This window comes from Xenopus tropicalis, chromosome 5, assembly GCF_000004195.4.
Source record: "Xenopus tropicalis strain Nigerian chromosome 5, UCB_Xtro_10.0, whole genome shotgun sequence".
In the NCBI taxonomy this organism is placed as follows: domain Eukaryota; kingdom Metazoa; phylum Chordata; class Amphibia; order Anura; family Pipidae; genus Xenopus; species Xenopus tropicalis.
In genome coordinates this window covers 42,776,652-42,796,714 of record NC_030681.2, presented here as the reverse complement: position 1 = coordinate 42,796,714, position 20,063 = coordinate 42,776,652, and the positions used below count along the sequence as shown (strand labels likewise).

At 40.2% G+C, this 20,063-nt stretch overlaps 1 protein-coding gene across 1 annotated transcript; it reads left to right on the top strand.

Moving 5' to 3' along the window:
- Positions 1-1,701: 1,701 nt before the first annotated feature.
- riox1 (ribosomal oxygenase 1) lies at positions 1,702-19,604 on the top strand. Its single transcript, XM_002933865.5, has 15 exons — positions 1,702-1,863; positions 4,716-4,985; positions 5,433-5,578; positions 6,871-6,970; positions 7,124-7,237; positions 9,686-9,792; positions 11,672-11,779; positions 11,967-12,001; positions 12,796-12,974; positions 13,644-13,748; positions 14,074-14,215; positions 15,191-15,311; positions 15,476-15,575; positions 16,712-16,798; positions 19,197-19,604. Exons 1-15 carry the CDS (start codon positions 1,795-1,797, stop codon positions 19,266-19,268), a joined length of 1,755 nt encoding a protein of 584 aa, XP_002933911.1. The 5' UTR covers positions 1,702-1,794; the 3' UTR covers positions 19,269-19,604.
- Positions 19,605-20,063: the final 459 nt, after the last annotated feature.

Sequence of the window (20,063 nt, the reverse complement as noted above, 5' to 3'; positions counted from 1 at the left end):
TATAAATGATAAAAAAAAATGGAAGAAAATAGGCAAAGATTACTTAAAGGGGTGCATCACCTTTAAAGTACTTTTAGAATGTTATAGAATGGCCAATTGTAAGCAACTTTTTAATTGGTCTTCATTATTTACTTTGTACAGTTTTTGAATTATTTGCCTTCTTCTTCAAATTCTTTGTTTTAAAATGGGGGTCACTGATCCCAGCAGCCAAAAACTATTGCTCTGTGAGACTATAATTTTATTATTTTATTTATTCAGGTTCTCTCCTATTCACATATCAGTCTCTCATTCAAACCACTCCCTGGTAATTTGGGACCCTAGCCACCAGATATCTGTTGAAACTCAAAACTGGAGAGTTGCTGAACTAAAATAGGTAATAAAAAATGAAGACCAATTGCAAATTGTCTTAAGATATCTCTCTATCATACTAAAAGTTAACCCAAAGGTGAACAACCCATTTAAATTCTTCTAGAGCAGGGCTGTCCAATTGGAGACCCATAGACCAGAGTAACCCCTTATTCAGATTTAAAGCCTCAAGTCTTCTCCACAGCGCCACAGACTTATCGGTATGAATATAATGCAGCCCTTGAACACATGGTATGCCAAGTAACATATGTAAAAAGCTGCACAGCGCTGCAAATAATCATAGAGTTGTTAGAAGAGACCTTTAGCCTGGAAATTAGAGCTGGGTGATAGTGTTTGACCCAACAAGCTGCTGTAATTATCTTAGACCTAGGTCTACATGTGGTGCTCTACTTTTAGTTTGGCAGCAGCCCAATTTTTATTATTCCTCTTACTTTTCTGCCTCTCTGCAACCTAAAATGGTTGTTGTACTCACTGACCCTTGTCAATTTAAGCTTTGGGTTCAGTTTGATAAGTGAAGCTGAATAAAAAAATGATGGAACTTACTGTATACTTCCCTTTTAAGATATATTGGAAAAGTACCCTTTAAACACAGTTACTGTTTTGTTATTGGCTTATGAGCCCCTTTTAGGTAGTGTGAGGGGGATTCCCAAGTCAGTTACCTGAGTTTAGGAACCAACTTACAACAATATAAAAGTCAAAAGGCTGGTTAGTAATTAATTCAGATTCTCAATACCTGGTAGCTCAGAAATTATTACTTCATAATTTATCATCCCAGTAACACCTCATTTTCTGGTAGATAATTTGCAACAATCCCTAAGTTTAGTTTAGAGCTGCCCATAGCACACTGAGCATGTGCTCAAAGTCTAAGATGGGGACTGCCTGTGCACAATTTTAAAGGCTTTAGTCATTACTGTTATAAAGATGTTGAAATTTAGTCCCAATGTATATAATATGGAATTTCTAGCCATATTTGTTTTTAGTGTTTAGTTGCCCTTTAAAACAAGAGAAGTTGCCTGTTAGGGGTCACAAAGAACAATACAGATACCCTGGTTTAATGGTTTCAGGAGGCCAATGGAAAAGGAAAGGCTTAATAACTAACTGCACTGGCCTGGGGAGATTTACACAAAGTTAATACACCATTCATATCCCCCTATTCTCCAGTGGAGTTTACAATCTAACCCGCACTGAATGAGAATGCGTTACTGAAAGGTAAACAAAACATCTCCAAAACATTGTGAAAATAGTTTTCCAAGTTTTGCAAGTTTGCGATTCTTACGCTAGCCACTAGAGGGCAGCAGTTTTCTTAGAATCCTGTACAGCGCAGCATCTTGCCGTCATCAGGCTGCGCACTCCTGCCAACTGAGGCCGAGACGTACATGCCCCTGCCCTTACTCCCGAAGGGTTCTGGGTAAGAAGAGTGCTGTGACTATGGAGGTCCCACGTGTGTCAGCCTTGGCTGCCTACAAACAGCAGCAACAGGAGGTGTCGGCACGGCAGGTATGCTCCCTGCGGCAGGGGGGAGTGCACACTAAAGGTTTTATTCCCTTAACAGATATATAGAAATAGGTTCTGCTTCATCTGTCCCTGTTGCTTTCAGGGGCGGGCTGGCAAGAGAGTGAATGCCAAAACCAGGCAGCATAAGTAGCAATCTAGTTACTGGGTGTACGAGAGTTCAGTTATTGAGTATAGCAGAGTTTAGTTACTGAGTAAAGCAGAGCTTACTTATTGAGTATAGCAGAGTTTACTTATTGAGTATAGCAGAGTTTACTTATTGAGTATAGCAGAGTTTACTTATTGAGTATAGCAGAGTTTACTTATTGAGTATAGCAGAGCTTACTTATTGAGTATAGCAGAGCTTACTTATTGAGTATAGCAGAGTTTACTTATTGAGTATAGCAGAGTTTACTTATTGAGTATAGCAGAGTTTACTTATTGAGTATAGCAGAGTTTACTTATTGAGTATAGCAGAGTTGAGTGGCGGGGTACGGCAGAGTTGAGTGGCGGGGTACGGCAGAGTTGAGTGGCGGGGTACGGCAGAGTTGAGTGGCGGGGTACGGCAGAGTTGAGTGGCGGGGTACGGCAGAGTTGAGTGGCGGGGTACGGCAGAGTTCAGTTTAGCTGATTTGTGCATTATGGCTGGCACCAGTTGTTCCACAGAGAAGGGTGCATGGCCCTATTGCCACCCCATGTGTGCAGCACCTCTCCTTGCTCATTAACCCAAATACATGTGTGGCATTCTTTTATTGTCTTTCATTTTTACCCATAAACTGTGCCTAATGACAGAAACAGTAATTCCAAACAACTTTCCAATATATTTTAATTTTTTTTTTCTTTTTAAAGGGGACCTGTCACACTAAGAAATAATTCCAATTTCTTTTCTATTGTGTTTGTAAAGCAAAATTAACTTCACATACTATATCAATGATATAAATCTTGTTTCCTTCAGTCTTGGGAATATACAATTTTGTGGGCACTGTTATTAAGGTAAGCTTTGTATCACCCCAAAATCTTGTGTATGTGCCAGAATGGGGGACCATTTGCCCAGGCCCATGCACTGGCTACACAATTAGATGGTGAGAAGGTAGGGAGAATGTGAGTGCTGAATAGGAAGTTTAAGTAATTGTCTTCCCTGCCTCTATGCCTTTCCACCTGTTGACTATTCCATTTGCACAACAGTATGTGAAATGGATTATCAATCAGTGTTGCTACCTAAGTGGACAGTTTGATTTCACAGAAGTGTGATTGACTTGGAGTTACATTGTGTTGTTTAAGTGTTCCCTTTATTTTTTTGAGCAGCGTATTATCCTTTTTAATGCCATTGACACTTGTATTCTTCATTATTGACATCATTCAGCCCCAGTGAAGTTTACAGTCTTATCTCTTAACTTGTCCTCCTATCTACAAGACACACCAGGGGCAGTTTCATTTGAGGGATGTTTATTAAAATTGAAAATAAATATCACTGGTGTTGCCCATTTCAACCAATCAGCAATTAGATTTGAACAGTCACCTACAACATAAGCTGGCCATACAAGTACCGATAAAATCGTAAACATTTTCAGACTATGTGGGGGCACTGAATTATCTTCCTGATAATTTTCGTACCATTTCAGTCAGTCATTTAGTCAGTCGCCGAGGTTAGAAAATTTTGGTTGGATAATGATAAAATCTGTGCGTGTATTGGACAATATCCTTAGGGAACCTACAATTGAAGTCTCCTTCGTATGATTGGTGTCTGCCAACTATGTCATGTTCAGAACATCCTCTGATTTGTATTTTAAGGGCTTAACCCTACAATTTCAATCTGAATGTTAGTTTCAGATCATTGCATTTAAACTTACGACCGATATCGGAATGTATAAGGCCACCATTAGGAATCAAAAGCAAAGATTTGATTGGTTGCTACAGGAAACATCACTGGCGATATGTATCTCTGATCTTTGTAAACATGTCCACAAGGCAGTTAGTGATTGTGCTCAAGCCTTGGATTGGTGCTGCATGGGAATATTTACATTCATTTTCTTACTCTGATCAAATAAAACACAGCATAATCCTGGAAAGAAATGTAAACGCAACATATTTCTGCAATTTTAAATGTGAAGCTACTATACATTTTCTACATTAAAAAGGTTTGTCATAAGTTTCCAATATATATGCATATTTTTCTTACTGTTGTAAATAAAGATAAACAGTCAAGTTTTTTTTTCACTGTGCCAGGCAGCCTCAGTCAGCTTCTGCTTCCATTCTGAAGTAATTCAATTTGGTCCCCAACTGCACAGTCCTCCTTGTGTAGTGTGAGCCAATCAGAAGAAATTATGCTCATACAGTAGCTGCATGTGTATTCTTTGTTCCAAAGGAGTCAGTGCGGTAACTACAATACAGTAGGCCTTGCAGACACGGGGCCCAGCCTCCCTCCTAACATTAAACATTGCCACCTGCTAAGCAGCTGTGTGCCCGGGGGTGTGCACCCCCAGGAGGCACTATACCCATTAGGCTCCACCAATGGTCTTTTTGCTGATCCTATACCTGTACTTAGTAATGCCCCTCTTGGGAAGTCGCAACCTCCCTACATTTCATATAGAGAGCACATTTTTTACAATCATTTCTTCAAGTTCAGAAATATCCTTTGGTCACTATAGATTTGTTATCTACCCACAGATTTGTCCTAATATTCAGGTCTGGGATCTGCTAAGGCCATTCCCAAACCTTAATCTAAAAGTTTTTTTTAAACCTTCCTGCAGAGTGCCTGTCTCATCTCCTTTTTGTAACCAGTTTTCTAGAGACCTATTTTTGTTGCTATGCATATTCTAGTCCCAAGCTTGACTCATTAACCTGCTGTTAACTGTTAGGTGTTGAAGAAGAGCAAACGCAATCAGCCAAAGTTATCTCAGAAGAACAAACTGTTAAAAAAGAAAAGGAAATTATCCAAGTTGGTGAAGAGAGCGGAGGCAAGTGACAGCACTGCTATTCAACATCAAAATGGACTTCAGGATGACAACAGAGAATTGTTATCCCCAACTAGTAATTGTATCACAAAAAAGGAAGAAACATCAACCAAAAGGGCGAAAAAACTTAGGTTAGCTGCAGAAAATGAAAACCGGACATCGCATCAGTTGGAGGTAATACATATTCTCTACACCGGGGGGAGGGGTCATGTACTCCAGCAGGATGCAGAGTGCAAAACACAGGCGCCAGTCTGTGCCATGCAAATGGAATAGGGGGGTTGGTGGGGGGGGAGGCACATAGACGGCCCCTAAGTTAGGGTCATGCACAAGTGAGGGATAACCAGCAGGCACAGGCCTCAACAGAACTCTGTATTACTGCCTCAGGGCAGCACTCCCTTGCTTCAGCCAGACTCTGGAATAACTTTGAAATGAGCGCTAAGGGGTACACATTTGCTTCCAGAGTCAGAGTAAATGAACACTCAAGTGTTTTATTTCAGATCGCTAGATGGTGAGACTTATTTGGCATTCATTATCTGGGTGTTATTTCCTCTAAAGGAAATGATAATCCTCTTGCACTGTAGTTTGTTGTGAAGTTAAAATATACTTATTTTTTTGTTCAAGGGTATGTGGATCAGTGGCAAGCAGCATACGGGACCTCCACTAATGACTGTACTGCAGGATCTGAGCAAGATCCATAATAGCAAGACAAGAGCAACCTCCCTGTTTGAATGGCTCATTTCACCACTTGCACCAGCTGATTTCTTCAGGTATAACATGCAGTTTAATATAATAAAACAATAATATAGTTAGTGCCTGGGCAAATTAGGTTCTCTAGTAAAATCATCTTATTCATGGAGAAATTAGAGAACATAACAAACCATAGGTTGTCTGTCTCCTGCTAATACTTCCATCATCCTAGACCTGTATTAAAAATAAAAACAATAACACAATTAAAGCCACCCCAGACAGCAGGGTGTTAATTGTCCGTATAGATATTATCCATCTTAAAGTGATACTTACAATAAAAGCTAATCTTCAAAATATGAATGAACATCAAAAATTACATAATTACCAGTTGTTCCACTGCCTTAAACATTATCAGTGGCTGCATTAGGTCAGAATTTCAGTCCGGAAGACTGACTGTAATGCATTTATGAACCAAACTGCACATGGTTGGGCCTCATATAAATCATGCTGGCTGGAAAATCCCATTTTGGGTTCAATTGATTTTATCATCAAGATTTGGCCCACCCTGTGAGTGGCCATATTAAACACCAAATGAGCCAATGTTGGCATATATGGCTAGCATAACACACTACATTTTTAGAAGATGAGTAGGGACTTTCCACTAACAATCTGAGAATTAAAGCAGACCAGCATTTTCAGTTGTATAGAAGCATTAAAATTAGGTGGAAGTGTAAAACCGAACTGTGGTGGATGCAGAACAATTCTTTTTGATATATAGAAAATCTGAGTATGCTTCCCTAATCTCCTACTGCAAATAACGCAACCATGCTGTGTGTCAGTAGTGCATTGCAAATTGCATGATATAAGGTGGCTTATACAGAATTTATTTAGTTTTGATATAACATCACATTAAAATCAATTTAAAACTTGGCTGGCCAGCCTACCCTATTCACAACCACATATAGTCACATCAATATATTGTCTTATTTAAAACCAAAAGTGCACTGTGTTATAGGAGGCAAAAAGATTTTTCAAAAATAAAAAAAACCCAATTTCAAAAAAACTTGAAAAACAAAGTCACTTAAATTATTGATTCCTCATAAATGAAAGAGGTATTGTATTCTCTATGCAGGTTCCACTTTAATTATCCTGGTGAGCCAGGTGGCTACACATTAACTGTTTCACCATGAGAAATAACACACGTTTCTGCCACATTTTCACTTGTTATAACAAATATATTTAGCAGTCAACATACCTAATTTCCTAAAATATTTTTGCACAAATGGATCATGGAAATGTTCAGCAGAGTCAGCTGTACTTGGCTCAGCATATTCAAGCTATCCAATTTCACATTTCTTATCTCTTTCTACAGGAATATTTGGGAGCAGAAACCGGCTCTGATTAAACGGGACAATCACAGATATTATGATGGATTATTTTCCACAACTGAATTTGACAGGATTCTCAGAGAAGTGAGTGAGTAGTTTTTTCCTTTCTTAGAAAATGACCAGAGTGACAGAATTAGGGACGGCTGTCCCCAACAATGAAGGTCTAGCTGCTTTAGTGAAACTGTCTTCTGTGAAAATGTCACATCTTATGTCTTCCATTTCCTGTGTGTTTTTTAGGATAATGTGAAGTTTGGTGTTAACCTGGATGTCACTAGCTATACCGATGGCACCCGTGAGACCCACAATCCTCCTGGGCGAGCTTTGCCTCTAGTTGTATGGGACTATTTCAAGGTAAGAAAGAAAAAGTTGGACTGAAGGTGGTACCTTTCTTGCCTTAGTCTGGAGGTTTATAATACAAAAAGGCAATGTTCTTTTCTTCACATATTATATAAAATAAAGCTGTTTCATACATTTGTACAGACAGCAGCAATGCATTCAAGTAGCACAGACGGATGTCATCACACAGTACTGGTGAAAAAGAAAGCTATTTCTTGACTTTTTTTTGAAAGTTAAAGGGGATGTAAACCCAGTGAAATGTAATTTTAAGCCACTTCTCATTAAGTGACAGTTCATCTTTAAATGCACTTTTAGTATGTCGTAGAAAGTGTTTTTTGTTATTTTTGTGGCTTTTGAATTTTTTAACGTTGTGTTCAGCAATCCATTTGAAATTTTAGCAGCTACCAGGTTATTAGGGTCAACTTACCATAACAACCAGGCAGTGTTTTAAATAGGAGACTGGACAATTAATAGGAAGGAAAGGGACACAATAGAAAAAGAGCCTTACAGAGCAATAGATTTTATTGGTTTTTATTGCCAGGTGGTCCCCACCAGTCCGATAGCATTTTAACGTGCAGGCTTAAATGAGGCAAAAGAGGAATACAGGTAATTCAAAAAATACAACAAATTCAGACCAAAAGGTCTTACAGGTTGGTAAAAGAGACATTCTATAACAGTGCTGTCCAACTGGCGGCCCGCGGGCCTCTGTGTGGCCCCCCACCTGTGTGGCTGCTTTGATGTTTTACCCTTGTGTAAGCTTTAAATGGTATCAGTACTGAGATTAACTGCCCCCCTGCATGGCTCTCACCTCAGATTCAGGCTGTAATCCCTTTGTATTGTTTAAACATGTAATCCCCTGTGTTGTTCACACCTTTTAATCTCTGCATTGTTTACCCCCCTGCAGTCTTCACACCTCAGGCTCAGGCTGTAATCACCCACATTGTTCAACTGTTCACACCTCAGGCCTGTGTGTAGGCAGCATAGGGTAGGCAGAGTATGGCACATGGGGCAGGGTAGGGTAGAGTATGACACACAGGCAGGGTAGGGCAGAGTATGGCACACACAGACAGCATATGGCAGGCAGAGTATGGCACACACAGGCAGGGTAGGGCAGAGTATGGCACACACAGGCAGGGTAGGGCAGAGTATGGCACACACAGGCAGGGTAGGGCAGAGTATGGCACACACAGGCAGGGTAGGGAAGAGTATGGCACACACAGGCAGCATATGGCAGGCAGAGTATGGCGCACACACAGGCAGGGAAGGGCAGAGTATGGCACACACAGGCAGCATATGGAAGACACGGGCATCATAGGGCAGGCAGAGTATGGCACACACAGGCAGCATATGGCAGACACAGGCATCATGGGGCAGGCAGAGTAGGGCACACACAGGCAGCATATGGCAGACACAGGCATCATGGGGCAGGCAGAGTAGGGCACACACAGGCAGCATATGGCAGACACAGGCATCATGGGGCAGGCAGAGTAGGGCACACACAGGCAGCATATGGCAGACACAGGCATCATGGGGCAGGCAGAGTATGGCACACACAGGCAGCATATGGCAGACACAGGCATCATGGGGCAGGCAGAGTAGGGCACACACAGGTAGGGTAGGGCAGGCAGAGTGCTACCCTATGCTGACTGTGGGAGGTGAACCTGGCAGGGGTTTGTTCTGGGAGTTTGTTAGCAGTTGGAAATAGCCAGTAAATGGTCCCTAAGGTGTGTAATTATGTACTGGGGGTTGCTGTGCTGTCCACAGGGGAAGAGTCATATGGATTTTAGGGTGTGTCTTAATATGACATAATATAATTCTTTCACATATGAATGATGGTTGATATCCCTGCAGTGAGGACCAAGCATTTGGGTTTTTGCTGCACTACCACCATTGTGATAAAATGGGTGTGGTTTGAAGTGGGTGTGGTTTAAAAGGGGGAGTGGCTTCCATTAGCGGCCCTCCACCATGTATGTGCGAGAAATTCCGGCCCTCGGCACCACAGAAGTTGGACAGCACTGTTCTATAACATGCTAAAAGGTGCACTACCCCTTTAAAGGGGTTGTTCACCTTTAATTGGTCTTCATTTTTTATTATGTGTAGTTTTTTAGTTATTTTACTTTTTGTTCAGCAGCTCCCCTGGTTGCTAGGGTCCTAATTATCTTAACAACCAGGCAGTGGTTTCAATGAGAGATTGGTATATGAATACGAGCAAACCTGAATAGAAAATTAAGTTATAAAAAGTCACAACAATAAAATTGTAGCCTCACAGAGCAATAATTTTTTTGGCTGCTGGGATCGGTGACCCCCATTTGAAAGCTACAAAGAGTTAGACGAATGAGGAATATAATTAATTTAAAGGTGAACAAAATAATTAAAACTTTAATTAATTTAAACTTTAAACAAAATCACTTGATTATACAAAAGGCTCTACATTTTTCTAACATTTGTAATTTTTATTTTCAGAATGGTTGTTCTCTCAGGCTGTTAAACCCCCAGTCATTCTGTCGCACTGTGTGGAATGTCTTATCAGTCTTGCAAGAGCTTTTTGGTAGCATGGTTGGGGCAAACACGTGGGTATTTACTTTGGTTAACAGTTCTAATTTCTTAGTTTGATTTACTTTTATGTTGATGCTTTTGCAGTTAAACACCTTTAGGGCTCTGGCACACGGGGAGATTAGTCGCCCGCGGCAAAACTCCCTGTTCGCGGGCGACTAATCTCCCCGAGTTGCCTTCCCCCTGCCATCCCACCGGCGAACATGTAAGTCGTCAGCGGGATGGCAGGCGGGGCGATTTGCGCGAAATCGCGCCGCCGTGTGTGCCATCCCGCCGGCGACTTACATGTTCGCCGCGAGTCTTTTTCGGCGATTTCCGGAAATCGCCCCGCCGTGTCTGCCATCCCGCCGGCGACTTACATGTTCGCCGGTGGGATGGCAGGGGGAAGGCAACTCGGGGAGATTAGTCGCCCGCGAACAGGGAGTTTTGCCGCGGGCGACTAATCTCCCCGTGTGCCAGAGCCCTTATGTGTCTTCACTTGTGCTTTTGGTGAGCCTGGCCATCAACAGTTGCAGGTTAGGAATTAGCTTAATGTGCATTACCAAAACTACAAACATAACTTGCATATGTTTACACTATATCAAGTAAATAATCAGTAAAGACTGTCTTAACAGCATGGGAATCAAGTTTTTAGCCCTTTATGTGTGACTCTCATTTGCTACAATAATTTTTACATCCAACCCAATTTGGCATAGTAAATACAATCAGCAATCTCTCTTGGGGTTGGGGTCACAGAATGGTAATTCCAAATGGTTGGCCTAGGGCCCAATACACTGAATGATGGTTGACCAAATCTGTAAAAAAAAAAATCAATTATTCTTGTTCGATGTGTGGCAACGTCTGTAAAGATTTCTGTAAAGAACTCCAAAGCTCCTTTCTGTAAACCTGCTGAAGTAGGCTATGTCAAAGGAAGATATACCATGTTTATAGACAGGACTTAAATTCATGTATTATCCATTACATTTTCAGGCAACCTTTTCAGTTTAATGGTGTGCCTATTCTCAGCTAGGACAACATAAAACAGTCTAATGCTGAGGGCATAGAGAGTATTGGCTTTTTTTCAGAGAGGATTGCGTTTTTTCGGGCTCAGAGAAGCGGATCTGCTCCCTTACGCACATCAGTAAAACTGCATTGACAAGTACAGCTTGTCTCCGCTAGGCTACATGAAGCCTAAGGCTCATGGCACAGAGGGCTGATTCTAGGCCTGCCGAAAACCACAGACTGAGAATCAGCCCCCAGTCTGGCATGAGAGCAGACACACGTGGCGAATATCAGTGAAGTAATGTGAGAGTTTGCATTTTAGAGCCAATATCTGTGCCAACACAATGGTTCCACGGATAGGCAAACAAGACAGCTGATGCCAGCATAGGGGCTCTGTGTGGTATCAGCCTAAAATATTTTCGGAATTTATTATTGATCAGTATATTGTCCCTTTAACACAATCATTAACTGATAGATAAGATAAGGTACTACACAATGTCAAAAACTTCTCCCAAGATATGGAATCCTTTATCTATGCATCCTTTTCATAACGGATCAATATGTTTTTAAGGGTAACAAAAGACTGCATAATCCATTATTTTCACTTTCGTTATAAAGATCATTGTGTGAAGGAATTTATTCCACTAGCCCTGGGCTGCAGTTTTGCTCCATTTGGTCACAAATTTGGCAGTGCTGTGCAACCTATGACTTTGTTTTCCTTTGCCTTGGGATTCCTTTGTATATTGGCTACTTTTCAAGGCACTTTCAGTTTAAAAATGATCCCTCTTATTTTTGCATTAGAGAAGATAGTGTGTGTATAAGAAGAGCATGGTATCTTAGCAGAAGCCATAGTATGCAGGGTGCCATAGGAACCCCATTACAATTTTTGTAATTTTTTGCCCCTTTGTCTTTTAGGTACTTGACACCTGCAGGTACGCAGGGATTTGCTCCACATTATGATGACATCGAAGCGTTTGTTATTCAGTTGGAAGGGAAGAAGCACTGGAGGGTATACAACCCCAGGTAATAACATGTGTGTGTGTTACCAATATGTGGTTGGTAAGCAGTACTATCCATCTACAAGTAATTCATTTAATTTATTGGAATCTGCTAATGTTAATGCTGTCATGAAACAAAACATAACAGATTATTGCATGTATCTGCAATTTATGCCGCCCTTTAATACATTCCTTTTTACTTTTCTTTGCAGAAACAACTCAGAGTTTCTTCCACAGTTCTCCAGCGGTAAGAACATTTAATGAAACCAAATACATCTGGCTTTGTCTGGCAGGCACCACTCGCTCACCAGACATAGATTTAGAAACCTTTATTCCACATTAAAACATTAAAACCGCCTAACGCGTTTCATCCACAATGGACTTAATCATAGGTTATCATATCATCATAGTCTATGATTAAGTCCGCTATGGATGAAACTCATTCGGTTGTTTTAATGTTTTCATGTGGAATAAAGGTTTCTAAATCTACATCCGGTCTGCGAGCCTCTTGCAAATGAAAGTGGTGACTACAGGTTTGTGTCATCGGCATAGGTAGGGGATCCCTGTCTTAGGTATTCTGACTATGTTTAACCTGTAAATACATAAAAATATTATAGATGCGTTAACATAATTGCAGCAGTATAATAATGCATTAGGGATACTAAGACTGTCCATTTCTCATTAACAGAAGGCTTCATTAGTGCTACATGCAGAAATTTATCTCTCTGTAATCAAATCTTGGGTTGACCAGGATACTCATTTAAAACTGGATCATTTTAAAAATGCTTATTAAGCACCTTTAATTACATTGAAAAAAGTAGAGACACACCTTAAGTCTAGGCACACCTTTAATTACATGCCATATGGTTGATGAAGGCAACCATTTTGCTTAAAAGATGATTGCTAATAAATTATGTAGCATGTGTGTGGCATTTGTTAGATTCAAAGGCATGGCATGGTACTGCAATATATTTTATGCCCCCTCCTCCAATCATCAGTCATGTTTTCAAATGGTTTGTTTTTGTCATGTATATTAAACAGTGAACTTCAGAGACCGTGATATTGGAGAGCCCATTTTGGAGACTGTGCTCGAAGCTGGAGATCTCCTGTACTTTCCTAGAGGATTTATTCACCAGGGGGACTGCCTTCCTGATGCACATTCCTTACATATAACCATCTCTTCTTATCAGCGCAACAGCTGGGCAGACCTCTTGGAGAAGGTAAGATATTCCTTTCATTGTGTAAAAGAGAGTACAGGGGTTTGGTAGGAGGAGCCATAAATTAGCTATCTACTATAGTCTGTGATAGTGGGGCCAATTACATTAATAGCTTTCCTACATGGCTGGTTAACCAGATTCTCACTCTGCACCCTGGGGAAGTGCTCAGATTAATAGCTATACATCTGGTATTTCCATCTTGGTGAATTACAGTTCCATATCTTTAGGTTCTAAAGGGGTGATCCACCCAAAACAATTTTTTTCATATACATAAATTACAAATTTGCATTGGGTTTCTTTCATTTTCTTTCATGCAAAAAAAAAAAAAAAAAGTTTTTTGCATGGAGGGCTGCTTTAAATTTCATCTGCTACCCTTTAGCTAATGGAAGTGCTCATGTATACTGAAAAATGGTTATCAGTCACACTACAGCAGCTGAATATCAGTAATTCAGACAATCAGTAATTCTAAATTAGGACTAGTAGAGAATTGCTTTAAATTGGTGGTGTAAAATGAACATAAGATTGTATTGCTCTGAGAAAGCTGTAAAAATGTTGAAACCCCCATCAGAAATAGTAAAGTGGAAATGGGAGGCTTACATTTTCTGTAGGTTAAAGGGACTAATAAACATGAGCACTGCCATTATTGTGCTACAGATTCTCTATTTCTTTCAGGTTCTCCCTGCAGCACTGCAGGTTGCTGTGGAAGAAGATGTAGAATTTCGGAAGGGGCTCCCCCTGGATTACCTGGAGTACATGGGAGTACAACATGCTGACTTGGTAACTCTCTGTTTTCTGCAGTTTATGGGACTGAAGTTCATATTTCATGCCCACTAAAGGTCCTTTTTAAAGAGCCTTCATAGAGTTGCTGCTCTAAGAGACTGGCTGCGGGAGGAGTAATTTATTTTTTTTTAAGCTGTATAACATTCTCTGTAGCCTGCCAGCTATTTTGTATACTGGGGGACAGGTATTGTACATTACCAGCCCACTGATACCTAATGCATCTCTCCCAGCCCCACTTAACTGATCTTCACCTCTGCCCTTTCATCCACTGCCAACACAAACTGTAGATTCTAATTGCATTTTATACCTCATCTTTTGTTAGAAAGATCCACGGAGAGATGCATTTATTCAGAATATTCAGTCCCTGATAAAGAAATTGTCTGACTATGCACCTGTCGATGCAGCTGTAGATCAGAAGGCTAAGAATTTCCTACATGACTGCCTCCCCCCTGTCCTGACACCTGGTAAGCCTGGCTCTCTTTTTTTCTCCTATTTCCATAATGCTGCTTTCTCCAAGATACATAAGGGACAAGTTTATAAAATGTTGAGTTAACCTTTTCCACTTTTACATATATTCTACTATTGATATGATGGTCTTCTCATAAAAAGGTGGCTTGTGGTATATGTGTATGAAAAAATTCCTGTTCACCTCACCTCAGATATTTCCTAGCTGATTTTAAATTTTAGGCAGCTTAACACTTTCACATAAACTCCCATAAAATGTTTTTATTCTGCAGAAGATGCCGTTTTGCATAAAATACATTACTGTGGTGTAGAAAGTGTTCTTTCTTGCAATAATGCTCTCAACAAAGTACAAATTCTACCCACAACATATGACATAACCTATGTTTCTTTGAGTCTGTACTTCAGCTGATCTTCTGTAACTTATTTTGCATGTTGCAAGGGGGTAAAGGACTGACAGAGCAGTCTTCCTATCAGCATATGATAGGGAAGGCACTGCTGCAACATGGGAGACACCATATTTTTATTAAACATTTGTTGTGCAGCTTTCAGCCTGTCTTGCCTGGATTACACCTCCCTAACAATTCCCTTTTGCAAAAGTTAAATCACACTGCGCTTTTCTGTTTTTCCTGTTTCTCACAAATTTGTCTGAGACTGCAGGAATTTACTAACAGGTAGCAATCCTCATGTTTCTGAGCGGATTACAAGCTGCTTGCTTTGATTGCTTCTTCCACAAAATCATATATACATCTTATAAAGTGCACGTGGAATGATTAAGGTAGGCAGCTTGCAAGTGGGACAGAAAAATGTAAATCTAACTATGTCAGTATTTGGGTGCATTTTCAGTAATGTAGATAAGCCACCTAGGAAATAATCCAAGAGACCTTTTTTTAAAAGTGACACAGCAGGCTAAAATGCAGGAGTAATCCAGATGCAGTCATAGTCATGTTCATAACCCTCACACCTTATCTTTGCAGCTGAGAAGACTCACAGTGTACATGGAGCACCGGTCACTTTGGACAGTGGAAAAGTTAAAGATGACACCCTACAGATAGAATTAGAAACAAAAATATGCCTTCTACGGGGAGGCATTGCAAGGTCAGCCTATTCCCTGCCTTCAACCTTCTCATCCTCATTATTCTATGCAACAAATGTAGAAGACTATTATAGGTGTAGATTATTAACTTCTTGCTCCCATTCTCTTGCTTACAAATCCTATATTTGTTTATTCTGACGCATTGTGTCTTCCGTATGTATTTTAGATTGTGTAGTGAAGGAGATGCCTGCCTATTATATTACTCTTCAGAGAACTCCAGGATATACCACAGGGATGAGCCAAATTACATGGAGATAGCTGCTGAGGTATTGTATTTTACAGGCAGTATTAATTCAAGACTACTAAGGGACACAAAATCGTACACCTTAAATGAGACATATTCTATAAAAATTATGAATGTACCAGTGAATTATACTCCTCTAGATATTGTGCTTAAAAAGTTGTGTTTCTGACCACCAAAACCCCACTAGTCCCGCCCATCTGTTCCACTTCTTGCTGGCTGAATTCTCTGGATAAGCTGGGGAGCCGGCGGCCCTCCGTACACTGCACTGTAGGATAGGAACCAATCAGCAGCTAGGCTGACCTGATAGGGAACTGAAGCCTGTCTTTGCTTGTGTGACTGCAGGGCTGTGATTGGCTATCCCCCTCCTACTGTGCTTCTGGCAGGGACCATTAGAACACGCCCACTCTTCATTTCACACTGGATGGAGAAGTGATAGGATCTATAGGGAGCTCCAATCCAATCCAAAGGGGCCATTTTTACAGAGAGGATTCATTTTTAGCACAAAGTGAAACCAGCACCATATATTATTCATAATTGCCTACAAAATTTATCCAATATGTCTCCTTTAAAGCTCATTCAAGAGGCACTTTTGTCAGGGCATATCTGTTCAATGCAATTGCAGGTTACATGTCTGACTTTCATGTCTGAATGATGTGCAAGTTAACGGATGGAACACTTACTTGTCTTTCCCTGCTCAGCTGCCAATAAATACATGCAGTGATTTATTCATCATGTAAGCATTTTAGGGCAAACGGACATATGACTTTGGGTACTCCCTTATGAATCAAGTTGCAAAGTAAGAAAACCATGGAGGCTTGCAGCTGTTTTTTTGCACTTTGTACCCTGCAGTGTGTGTGATGAACAACCCCTGAAATCTTTCTTTTGCCATCCTGTTGCCAATACAGGTGGATTTCAGCTTCCCTACATATACAGACCCTACTATAAGTATAATAGACTGCCTTTCAGTTGATGTACATGCCATCATGTTTGCATACACCCTCACCCTCAATTTAGTCGTGTTTCAGATTAGCGAGGCCTTTAGCACTTTAGGTCTGGGTTAAAATGTCTCTTTAATCATTTACTTGCAATCCTGTACATTGTTACCTCTATCAGCTTTATCAGCTTCCTGAGTCTGGTTTCTCTCTTCCCCCAATGCAGCATGTGTATGCAGTAGAATATCTAATTCATGCTTACCCCAGATATGTGCCTGTGAGAAGCCTGCCCTGTAGTCATGAGGATGAAAAGGTAAATACTTTTCAATTGCGCATTCTTGGTGTTTCACTGCTGGGCCAGTATGCTGGATGGGTGTTGGGTGCATTTATCTTGGAGTTGTGACCAGGAAGCCCGAAAATGAGGTCTTTATACAGGGTTCTGAAATAGCATCAGCATTTCTAATATCCTATTTAGTGTTATTTTATTGCATTACTAATGGATGTTTTAATGTGTTTTTTAAGAAATCTACATAAGCAGGAACCAATGAAATCTTACAAACATGACCTATGCTGTGCTTAAAAAAACTTTGATCATGATTTAAATTCATATTGAAAGCAAAAGTAACTTGTAGAATTCAGTAACCTATTTCTAATTTATTTTCCCCTACAAATGGCCCACAGAATGGCACATATGTTCTAATTGTCTTCTGCCATTCCTTGTAGTTTGTAGAAAAATAAAATACATGTAGTGATATCTGCTTTGTTCATTGTTGGTGTACAGTTTAGATATCCTGGGTTCCTAGGGATTCTTGTTAGAGAGGCTATTGATTATATATAACTTCATTCTTACTGATAATGTTGCCTTAAGGGTTCTCCCTTCTCATTCCCCTGGTTGGCAAGTGTGGAAGCTGTGGGTGTTCACTGTATCCTTCAGCACCCATCTACTAGAGCCACTGGGGCTCATTTACCAACACAATGCAAAAATACACCTGGGCAGTAACCCATAGTAACTAATCAGTGATTTTTTTTTTACGTACGTAGAGCATTGAAAGCAAAACTTTAAATTGGTTGCATTGGTATGCCAAATGCAAATGTGCTCAGTGTTGGTAAATAGCTCCACCACTTGTTATTGAGAGACTTCTCGGGACAATAAGAGAGATGAAGATGTTGCTGGAGGGTGGAAGGAGATTCAGGACACACACATTAGTGGTACATATACCTGATCACACCTTTTTGACTGTTAAATTAATTTTGAGGTTGGTTACATGTTCTAAAATGTAATGGTTTTATCCATGCTGTCTCAGGATGGTGTTTTTGAAAGAGCCGGCTTTTCCGTTGTATGGAGCATTGCTATCAGAGCAGGGACCCAAACACAGGGGCACGGAGATGAGAAGTTTCTGACCTCACTACTTTATAAAAAGGAGGGAGGTTGCAGCATGCTGTGGGATTAGAAAATCGCACAAATTAGTTTATATCCCATTTATGTTATAATGAATGCTAGCTCACATCTCTGACCCAGGCAGGGTTATTTTTGTGGGTAAGGGTCTGAACATTTTTCCCATACTATTATTCTGATGTATCGGACCATGGTCCATCTCCTTTCCAGGAACTCCTTTTATTGTCATGTTAAGTGACAACTGGAAATGTGTCTGTTGTATCCAGGGCAGAGTGGGTTGTGGGAGAATAATTATAGATAGGAGAGCAAACAAATGCAGAGCAAACATGCAACGTTCTTTATCGTAGGTGCAATGTTTACACGGGTGATAGGATAAATAGCATGCGAGAAAAACAAGATCTCTAGTTCCCTACCACTTAGTTGTTCTATTCCACTGTGAGGCATAAGCAACACCTTCTGTCTGTGCCAAAAACACAACTCATTTTCTTTTATTTGCCAAGTCCTCCTTCAAGAATAAACATTTCAACTATTAGCTGTTATTGAGCTTACAGATGTATTTAACCATCACTGTATCAAGTATTCCATCAGGGAGAAAATAGGAGATATTTCAGGAAAAATACCTAACTGGCCTTTAGTCTGAGTGCCACTAACCAAGGCTTTGTTCCCTGCCCCACCATTTAGGTATCACTGCTCAAGAGATTAGTTAAAGAAAAACTATACCCCCAGAATGAATACTTAACCAACAGAGAGTTTATATTATGTTAAGTGACCAATTTAAGAATCTCGCCAAACTGGAATATATATATATATATATCGGTAAATATTGCCCTTTTACATCCTTTCCCTTGACCCACCATTTAGTGATGGGCTGGGTGCTCCCTCAGAGATCACATGACCAGAAATAATGCAGCTCTAACTGTAACAGGAAGTAGTGTGGGAGCAAAATACAGAACTCTGTCCATTAATTGGCTGATGGGGCCTAGCATGTATGTGTGCTTCGGCTTGTTTGTGTGCACTGTGAACCCTATGATCCCAGGGGGTGGTCCTTAATTTTTAATATGGCAGTTCTCTATTTAGGATTACCCAATGGCACATACTACTAAAAAAGTATATTTTTATGAAAATGGTTTATTTACATGAAGCAGGGTTTTACATAAGAGCTTGTTTATGCAATATTATTTTATAGAGACCTACATTGTTTGGGGGGTATAGTTTCCCTTTAAAAGGCTGTTCTGTATATTTGTGTATATTCAACAAAATCTTCCTTGCAAGTTTTGTATCTAACTTTTTATTGTATCTGTTTGTGATTGTGCAGCTTACTGTGGCTACTATCCTCTTTGAAAAAGGCCTTCTAACTACTAGAGAACAACTGAACCCCCTACGGTAGTTACTGCTGATGGAGGGGGAAGCAACCTGCACCCATGGGTAATGAAGACTGCCCAGTGACCAACCACCTTACTTAGAGTGGAGCTGAGGCCTTTAAGTTGAACCTGACAAGATGTTACTTTGTGGATTTCTTTCCCTAGGGGAATATTCTATGAAATATACCGTGTGTATAATTTACCAACAAAGCAGCTCACAATATAAAGTCACCTTCTGATGTTTACCTTGCGCTTTAGCAAACTAATGAAAGCCAAGTGCAGAGCTGCACATCTCAAGGACTGAAAATGAGTGATTCCTTTTTCATCCACAAAATATTAAAACTTGACAATTTCATTCTGCCATTGCTGTCAATTCATTTTTTGAGGTATAAATTTCTTATGTATGTCTGCGATGATCACTCTCCTGTGTATGTCATACTAAAAATAACAAAAAGCAATATTTGTAGCTATAGATTATTTTAAGGGATGCTGAGACCTTTTCTGTGTTGTTTTTCTGGAATCTTCCACTTTCTTGTGTTTTGGTTTTCTTATCGATTCGACAACAGATTATTATAATGTGAAAAAACATTTGCACTTCCTTGAGGTGGGGGGGGGAATGTTATGTTATATTTGGGCAAATACATTGGCTGCTGCTAAGCAATTAACATAGGGGAATAGATAATAAATGCACTGCTGATAACTCCAGATATTGCTGCATAAAATGCATCCTATTTATAAACCTGTGTAATGAATTTTAGTGAATGTATAGTAAGTGTAAAGTTTCCACTTAAATCGTGGCACTCGGCAGTTTATTGACCAAT

Bases quoted from the DNA above. Each gene is read 5' to 3' on its own strand.
- riox1 (XM_002933865.5), top strand. From the start codon at position 1,795: ATGGAGGTCCCACGTGTGTCAGCCTTGGCTGCCTACAAACAGCAGCAA. The intron at 9,793-11,671 runs GTGGGTATTTAC...TTTGTCTTTTAG, and splicing joins AGCATGGTTGGGGCAAACAC to GTACTTGACACCTGCAGGTA. The intron at 16,799-19,196 runs GTAAATACTTTT...GTGATTGTGCAG, and splicing joins GTAGTCATGAGGATGAAAAG to CTTACTGTGGCTACTATCCT.